The 8,233-nt window shown below is 71.2% G+C and overlaps 2 protein-coding genes across 2 annotated transcripts in view; both read right to left on the bottom strand.

Moving 5' to 3' along the window:
- CHLNCDRAFT_134595 (hypothetical protein) overlaps window positions 1–4,589 on the bottom strand; it is a gene marked incomplete at both ends in the record, with an annotated part of 10,259 nt that extends 5,670 nt beyond the window's left edge. Inside the window, 14 exons of the mRNA XM_005847299.1 lie at window positions 230–333; window positions 600–719; window positions 899–1,001; window positions 1,235–1,429; window positions 1,590–1,658; window positions 1,968–2,071; window positions 2,302–2,411; window positions 2,612–2,720; window positions 2,840–3,250; window positions 3,406–3,457; window positions 3,589–3,666; window positions 3,856–4,140; window positions 4,343–4,416; window positions 4,526–4,589. Coding sequence (XP_005847361.1) covers window positions 230–333; window positions 600–719; window positions 899–1,001; window positions 1,235–1,429; window positions 1,590–1,658; window positions 1,968–2,071; window positions 2,302–2,411; window positions 2,612–2,720; window positions 2,840–3,250; window positions 3,406–3,457; window positions 3,589–3,666; window positions 3,856–4,140; window positions 4,343–4,416; window positions 4,526–4,589 — 1,878 coding nt within the window. The remainder of the gene's footprint in view (window positions 1–229; window positions 334–599; window positions 720–898; window positions 1,002–1,234; window positions 1,430–1,589; window positions 1,659–1,967; window positions 2,072–2,301; window positions 2,412–2,611; window positions 2,721–2,839; window positions 3,251–3,405; window positions 3,458–3,588; window positions 3,667–3,855; window positions 4,141–4,342; window positions 4,417–4,525) is intronic.
- Window positions 4,590–5,921: 1,332 nt separating this feature from the next.
- Window positions 5,922–8,035, bottom strand: CHLNCDRAFT_134594 (hypothetical protein; the record flags this gene model as incomplete). Its single annotated transcript, XM_005847298.1, has 7 exons — window positions 5,922–6,071; window positions 6,216–6,297; window positions 6,498–6,671; window positions 6,858–7,141; window positions 7,287–7,406; window positions 7,581–7,642; window positions 7,804–8,035. The coding sequence occupies 7 exons, from the start codon at window positions 8,033–8,035 to the stop codon at window positions 5,922–5,924; spliced, it is 1,104 nt and encodes a 367-aa protein (XP_005847360.1).
- Between the last annotated feature and the right edge of the window lie 198 nt (window positions 8,036–8,233).

Here is an 8,233-nt window from a genome sequence, read left to right as displayed (position 1 = left end):
TGTGCTTGGAGGGAAGGTCAACCAGCACCTGCACAGGGGGGGGGGAGTGTGAGGGGGTGGGGATGGGCGGGCGGGTGCTGCTGCTGGCGGCTGGGGGAGGCGGCAGCCGGACCAGGCGGCCAGCAGGGCGGCAGGGCGGCGGCACCGCAACACTCAAGCCAGCACCCAGCACCCAGCACCCAGCACCATCAGCCACACCCGACCCCACCCCACCCTGCCGCCCCCCCACCTTAAAGTCGCGCTTCTCGTTGTTGTCGTAGTGCTCAAAATAGGTGACCACAAAGTTGAGGGCGGCGGCGTCGTCGGGGATGCTGTACAGCGCCTCCCACCACTCTGCGGGCGGCGGGGGCACAGGGAGGGGGGAGGGCGGGGAAGGCCAGTTGTGAGGTCGGTGGGAGGTGGCTGGGGAGGGTTGTGAGGTCGGGAGCGAGACTGTTGAGCAACGAAAGAGGGAGGCAGGGAGGGGGGGAGGTGCTGGGGTTTGGGTCAGGCTGCACCCGCGGCAGCGCCCGCCATGCACCCGGGTGCAGCGCTGGCGGGCGGGCGGGCGGGACCTGTTGCTTGGTCCTCTGCAGCGCCGCGCTGCGCGGGCGCCTCACCCTCAGCCAGGTCCACGCCCGTGATGGTGGCGGCCAGGCTGGTGGCGGCGGTGGCGGCGGGGCCGGGCGCCGCCGACCGAACCATCTTCACATCCTGGGGAGCCTTCCAGTTGTTGTGGCCTGCGGGCGGGCGGGGGGGCGAGCCGCAGGCAGGGGCCGTTGTTCGAGGCGCGCAGCGGTGGCAAGCGGAAGCCGGCACGGCGGCGGCGGGCCGGAGGCGGCGCTGCCCCACTCTGCTCCGCACAGCACGGCTCTGCCCCCCAGCGGTGCACCCCCCCGGCGCCCCGCCCCCCACCCACCAATCTTCAGCGTCAGGTTCTGGTCCTGCGGTACGTCAAAGGAGGCCAGCGGGCCGCCCAGCCGGTTGTACTGCAGCTTCACCACGCTGCCGGGCTGGGCCATCTGCGGGGGCGGGGCAGGGGGGAGGCAGGACAACCGGGGAGGTAAGCTCGGCTCGGCGCGGCGGGAAGCGAAGGGGAGGGCAGCCTCGAGGGCTGGCATCAAGCAGGCTCCACAACCCCCCCGCAAGAGCCTCCCTCTCTTTCGCCCATCCCAGCCGGGTGCCACACCTGCCGCCCGCTGCATTCAGCCCGCAGCCCGCAGCCCGCATCCCCCCAGCCCCCCACCGCGCTCACCGCGGGCAGCATGCGCCAGCGCCCCAGCTCCTGCTTGGCCGCCCCCTTCTGCCACGCCGCATACTCGCGCTTCAGCTCCCCCACCACATCCTCCGCCTTGCGCTGGTCCGCCTCCTCCTTGGCGGCCAGCGCCGCAGCGGCCGCCTCCGCCGCCTTGCGCTCCTCCTCCTCCTTCTGCAGCTTCCAGGCAGCTTCCTGCACGCAGGACGTGGTGGCAGGGCCGGGGGGAGGGGTGGCGCGCGGAAGGCGCAGGCGGGCAGGGCGGCACGGCTGCCGCTGCAGGGTCGGCTGGCGGTGCAGGCAGGCAGGAGTGCGCTGGCATGCCCAGCCCCAGCCCCCCACCCCCCCTGCTCACCGCGCGCTCGGGTGCGGTGTCGATCCACATGTCTCGGGTCATGGGCCCCGTCACCGGCACCAGGTAGTTCTGCGGGGGGAGGGCGGGGGCGCAGGCTGGGTCAGGGCTGGCAGGCTGGGTGCGCTGGGGGGTGTTGGAGGGCGGTGCCGGGGGGGTGCGTGCCGCGGCGTGCCTGCTCCAATCCCCCCGTGCCACCCCTTTGCTGCCGCAGCTGCGCCCTTCCTCGCTCCCCTCAAAGCGGGCGAGGCCCTCAAACCTCCTCCCAGCCCCTTCCCTTGCCCCCGCACCCCCACCTGGCGCCCCGCTCATCCTTTGCCCCCACCCACCACAAACACACCACCACCATCACCACCACCACCCACCACCCCCTGGCCCCACCTGGCTGGAGTTGTTGTCAAACACGCCGTCGCCATTGGAGAAAACAAAGTTCATCTCAAAGGCGTTGTCGGGGATGGTGACGCGGGCGGAGTAGTAGTCCACGCCTGGGGGCAGGTGGGGAGGAAAGCACGGCAGGGAGGGAGGAAAGCACGGGGTGGGCGGTGCACAAGGGGGCGGCCAGCGCCACCAGCCGACCCAGGCCTGGCAGGCGGTTTCTCGGCGCGGCGCCGCTGGCTGGCACGGCGGGGAGCCACCCGCCGCCCACCCCGCGTCCCACACACACAGCGCTGCCCGCCCCGCCCCGCCGGCACCCCGCCCTGCCGGCCCCGCGCACCCTCCCCGCGGTTGATGCGCCCCTCGTGAGGCATGTCGACTCGGTCACCCTCCGGCGCCGCCACCTCCCACGTGTTGTACTTCGGGTGCATCTGCAGGCGGCCCTGGTGCCTGCAGGCGGGAGGGGGGCAATAAAGGGGTCCGCGCAGGTGCGCAGGCGGCAAGGGGGGGTCATCGCCCGGGCAGCCGGGGCGGCGGCACCGCGTGCGCCCGCTGCCAGGCCGCCGCCACCAGCGGGGCCCAGCCCGCGCCTCCACCGGCGCAGCCGGCCTGGCCGCCAGGCAGCGCGGGGCGGGGCGGGGCCGCCTCACATGAGCGGCTCGCTCTGGGATCGGTTGAAGTAGACGACGCACTGTGCGCCCGCCACCGGCTTCTCCGGTACCGTGAAGTACAGCCACGACTCCCGACCCTGGGCCAGCACTGCGGCTTCGCGGGCGGGGGCGGCGGGTTAGCCGGCAGGGGGCGTGCCTGGCCTTGAGCCGCTCGCCACCACACACACACACAACCACACACACCACCGCCAGCGCCCCACCACCCACCCTTGGGGTCATGCGTGTCAACCTCCTTGTTGGCGGCAGCAATGTCCTTGGAAAAGTCGCGCGGCGGCGGCGGCGGCGGCGGCGGCTTGGCCGCAGCGGCGGGTCCCTTGGGGAACGCCGGGGTGACCGCGGGCTGCGCTGCCGCAGCCGCGGGCGCGGGCGCTGCTGCAGCAGGCGCGGGCGGCGCCGCGGCAGCGGGAGCAGGCGCCGCCGCGGCGGGCTTGGGCGGCTGCACGGAGCTGGGGGGCGGGGCCACGACGGTCGTGGCTGCCGCCGCGGAGGCGCCGCCGCTGCTGCTGCCGCCGCCTCCAAAGCTGAGGGTGGCCGGGGAGCCGGCGGCGGGCTTGCTGGCGGCGGGGGCAGGCTTCTCCGCTGCCGCTGGGCTGCTGCTGGCGCCGTTGCGCTGCATGCCTGCAGGGAAAGACACGTCACGGCGGCAGGAGGGGCGTGCAGGCAGGTCAGGAGGCTGGCTGGCGGCAGGCAGACTCCCACTGAGGCGCGTGGGTGTGTTGGGCCCAGCCACGCCAGCGAAGCGAAGCACAGGTGCCAGCCGCGGGTGAGCTCACCAGTGGCGGCCGCCTTCTCACCCATGCCGCGCCGCACAGACTCCTCCCCCCACTGCGCAGAAACACAGGCAGGGCGCAGCTAGTGACGCAGGGCTGGCAGAGGGCGCCCAGCAGAGCGGCGGCAGCGCACGGCCAGCAGCAGCCCCCCACAGGCGCGGCGCACGGCACCAGGCGGCGCCTCACCTTGCTGCTGCTAGGCGCGGCCGCCTCGGGCTCCGCCACCTTTGTGGCAGCCGCGGCACGGGCCTTGATGCGCTCAGCCTGCACACCCCAGCGCCAGCGCAGCGCAGGCGACTGAGCTCCTGCTCGCACCCTGGCAGCAGGGCAGGCAAGCAGCAGCAGCAGCGGCACTCCCTGCCACCCCGACTGGCCCACTGGCCACGGCGCCGCGTGCCCTCCAGCCCACAGCCCTCAGCCACTCGCCTCTTCTGCCAGCGGCGGGATCTCCACGCCCGTCGCCTTGGCCGCATCCCGCAGCCGGTTGTGCTGCTCAATCAGCGCGGTGCGCTTCTCGGGGCTCAGGGCATTCAGCCGCGCCGCCATGGCCTGCAGGGCGGGCACCAGGCAGGCGGGGTCGCCACCCAGCGCAGCAGCAAGAGGCGGCACCGGCACCGCCGTTTGCTCAAGCGTGGAGACGGCCCCTGGAGCCGCAGCAGGGCTGCGTGCCTGGCGCAGGCGCTCATTCTCCTGGCGCAGCTGCTCGGCGGCATCGTCAGACGCGGCGGTCGCCACCACCTGCAACACGGGCGCATGCGGCAAGGTGAGCGCAGGAACTGGGGGGCCGCTGCGCGCCGCCGCAGCCAGCTTGCATCCGAGGCAGCCAAGTTCAGCGGGCACGGCACCCGCTATCCCTTCCAGGGCCATGAGCCACCGCCAGGTGCACAGGCCTCCCCGCAACAGAAGCGCAGCGGCGGCCGTGCACCAGCACCGCACACACCTGCCGCCTGCCGCCAGCGCCACGGTGCAGCCTGGAGTGGCGCTGCAGGGGCCGGCTGCTGCCCAGAGACCCGCCTGCACAAACGAAATCATCGGGGGTGGGCAATGCGAGCGGGCGGGCGCCAGCAGCGGCTGAGGTTGACGCAGCACATGTGTGCTCCCATGTGCGGTGCTGCGCGCTCACCCGCTAGCCGGGATGCGGGCGTGGCATCGAGCCCGCTCCCCAGCCGGCTGCTTGCCAGCTGCATATCGGGATGTTTCTCTCGTGGCCAGCGATCCCTTGTGCTTGCTGTGCGCCTCCACAGGGGTGTCCTGCCCTCCCTGACGTCCAGATGCGCCCCTGCTAGCGATATCAGCGACTGGAAGGCGCAATGCGCGGCGGGGGCGGGCCGGCCTGCCTGATGAGGCCGGCCCCGCCACCTGGGCGCTGCTGCCGCGCCGCCCTCACTTGCACCAACACATTGGCTTGGCAGGGCCGGCTGTGGCCAAGCTGCCAGCCTGATGCTGCTTCCCACCCTGCGAGAGACACGTTTTCCCCCTTCCCACACATGGCAAGGAACGTGAAGGCCGGCGCTCCCACTTTTCGCCCAACGCACCGCTGGCCGGCTGGCGGCGCCACACCTCCTGTCGGCTTCTTACAACACCGCATGTCTTGTCAAACAAAGACTCGGTCACGTCACAACAAGCAACTCCAAACGATTGGTTTCGTTCGAGGGAGCATGGCAAGGGGAGAGTGCGGCACCGCGGACAGAAAAACGCGCGGCCGCGTGTCTCGGATCGTTTAGTCGAAGAGGGGCAATGGGTTGAGCATCGGGCGGTGCAGCGCCGCCGGTTGGTGGTGCAAGGAATGGGTAGAAGGGTAAACAATGTGGACGGTAGAAAGGGGAAGAGGCAGGGGGGTGCGGGAGGCAGGGTGAGCAAGGCAAAGACATGTGTGTCAGGGCTGCCGTCGCACCGGGGGGCAGTCAACCACAGTCGCCCGAAAGCGACAGGTAAGCAAAGCGGAGCCAAATCTGCAGTATAAATACAGGCGTGGGGGCGCTGCCAGCGTGGCTCGAGCGCTGGCTGCGTCATGCTGCGGCAGCGGGCAGCACGCCGAAGCACATCGGCGGGCACTTCGGCCGCTGCCCCGAACAAATCAGGGGCGTTGTGCGACAGCCCGCCAGGCAGCCTCGCGAAGCGGGCTTGCCGGCTGGGGACGGCGCAGGGCGGCTGGAAGAGAGGGGGGGAGCAGAAAAAGAGAAGAAAGGAGGGGCAGGGAACGAGCCTAAAATCGTATGTCTTATACTAGCGGATCCTACAGACCGACAAATCACGGGTTCGCCGATGGGTTTAGAATGTGGGAAATGCTGTGAGGGTGCCATGAAATGATGGATGGGGATGCTACCTAGAAGGGAGGGTTGACTGAAGGAATGCTATGCAGGGGCAGCCCGGCAAACAATGGCGCCTAGAGGCAGGGGAGCTAGCCTGAGGCGAGGCGGCAGGCGCTAGCGCTAAGAGACGACGTGGCTTCAACAGCCGCGGCGGGGCGGGGCACGGACGCGGGCGTGCCGCGGCCCGCTGGTGCCGAGGGGGCGCCCTCACACCTTCCACACCGCCAGCTCGCCGCCCTTGTCGCCAGACACAACCAGCTCCTTGCCCCCCGCCGCCAGTGTGCGCACCGAGTGGTTGTGGCACAGCAGCGGCTGGGCGGCGGGCATCAGCAGGGAGGGGTCCCAACGGCGCACCAGCTGCAGACAGGAAGGTGGAGGGGCGCAGCCGCGGCAGCGGGGTCAAGCACAGATACACCCAGCCGCGGCGCTGCATGTGTTGGGAGCGCAGACGCAGCCATGCCAGCAGCGTGGAAGCGGCAGCAGCGGCAGCAGGCGCCGCACCTTGTCGTCGCCGCCGGTGTAGAGCAGGCCGTCGGGGCCGACCGCCAGGCAGTGCACACGCTCGCCGCCGTGCGCGCTGGACCTGCAGGCGAGGGAGGGGTGGCAGCAGGAGTGGGCGCAGGCGAGCAGGAATGGCAGACTGGCTGCCCGCCGCACACAACCCCAGCCCGCAGCACGCGGGACGTCCCGCGGGCCGGCCCACCCAGGCCGGCAGGCAGGGAGGCAGGCAGGGCGACGGGTGCCTCTTATGTTGGGCAGGCAGCAGAGTGAGGGGCTGCCCACCTGTCCACCACGATGTCCAGGTTGTCTGCATCCCAGGCCTTGAGGCAGCCGTCGTAGGAGACAGAGTAGAGGAGAGCGCCGCGCAGCGCGATGGCCGTCACGCGCTCGCCGTGCGCCTTCATGTGGCAAGCCACCTCGCTCAGATCCCCCGACTTCCTGTCAATGGACCAGGCGCTGCGGGGGGGAGGCGGGGGAGGAAGGTGGGGGAGGGCGTGAGTGCAGGGACGAGGCGCGACGGGCAGCAGCAGCGCGGGCCGGCGCCGCATTGGACGGCTGGCGCCAGCTACCCTGCACGCCGCGCGCGCGCTCGAAGCCCCGCCGCCGACGCCGCCAGGCCATCGCGGCGCGCCGCCCGCGCACCGTATGCTCCCGTCTGCGTTTGCGGCGTAGATGCGGTCCTTGCGCGCCACCAGCGCCAGTATGTCGCCCTTGTCCAGGCAGACCGTGGACACGCAGCGCGGCACGGCGCGCGACATGTCCCACTGCCGCAGCGTGTTGCAGGCGCAGGAGAAGAGCCAGCGGCCCTGCGCCACCGCCAGGCTGCGCACCCAGCCGCAGTGCTCATCCAGGACGACGTTGGAGTCGAGCTCTGCGGCGGGGGGCACCCACACCGCCACCTGCTTGGCGTGGTTGCCCACAAACACCTGGAGGGGAGGGGAGCGCAGGGAGGGCGGGCTCAGGATGCTGGGGCCAGGGCGGGCAACGGGGAGCAGCAGCACCGAATCAGAATCCGCTGCACAAGCCGCGGCGCGCGGCAGGCTGCAGCTGGCCCGGCCCCCCGAGGCGCACCTGGTTGGGCAGGCCGTCCTGCTCGCGGCTGTCGAGCGCCAGGGAGAAGATGGGGCCGCCGGGCGGCGCCAGCCGCGCCTCCTCCTTGAACCCGCACACATCCAGCTCCTCGCAGTTGCCCTGCGGGTGTGGGGGTGGCGGCAGGGGGAGGCGTAAGCGGCAGCATGGCAGCAGGTCAGGCGCAGGTGAGGGCCCGGAGGGGCGCGGTGGACGGCCAAAGGCAACCGGCGCCGTTGCGACGCGGGGAGGGCGCCGGCGGCGGCGTTTTTGAATGCCGAGGCTGCAGCCGCGCACCTGGCTGGTCCACAGCGCCAGCGTCTTGTCCAGGCTGCTGGTGACTATCTTCTTCTCCTCGGCTGCAGCGGGGAGCAGCCCGTGTATCGTGAGCAGCCACCCTAAGCATGCGTTGGCCCAGGGCCCTGCACAGCCGATATCCCTGCGCTGCACCGCGTCCCGCCCGCTCCAAATGGTGTTCCAAGCGCAATGCGGGGTCTCGGCTGCCCTTTGGGCCTCTCACCTGTGTCTTGAAGGACTATGGTGGCAGCCAGGCTGCTCTCGTGGGCGCGCAGCTTCTGGTATAGCACAGCCTCCTTGTGGCTGACCCTGACGAACTCAGCCACGGCCGAAACGCGCAGGGCGAGACCGCGGCATTGTTTGCCTCCTTGGCGCCGAGACGCCTGGAGGCTGCTGCCGCGGCTGTACCTATGAAACGTGCTGGTGAGGCATGTTGCGCTCGCGGCAGTCGCCATAGCCAGCAGGAGGTGGTGCAAACGGGTGGACAGCCAAAGGGTGAGACAGAATAGGGCGTCCCACGCCCGCGCCACCCAACCACAATGTGGTGCGGCGGGAAGGGGAGCGAATGGCGGGCGTGGTAGCCTGGATTGGCTAGTTTTGGCCTCGATGCGCTCAGCCCTGCCGTGCTGTGCTGAGCCTCAGCAGGTGATGGA

This window comes from Chlorella variabilis (genome assembly GCF_000147415.1).
Source record: "Chlorella variabilis unplaced genomic scaffold CHLNCscaffold_11, whole genome shotgun sequence".
NCBI classification, from domain to species: domain Eukaryota; kingdom Viridiplantae; phylum Chlorophyta; class Trebouxiophyceae; order Chlorellales; family Chlorellaceae; genus Chlorella; species Chlorella variabilis.
The sequence above is the reverse complement of the archived record's forward strand: the minus strand, read 5'-3'. Positions and strand labels throughout refer to the sequence as shown.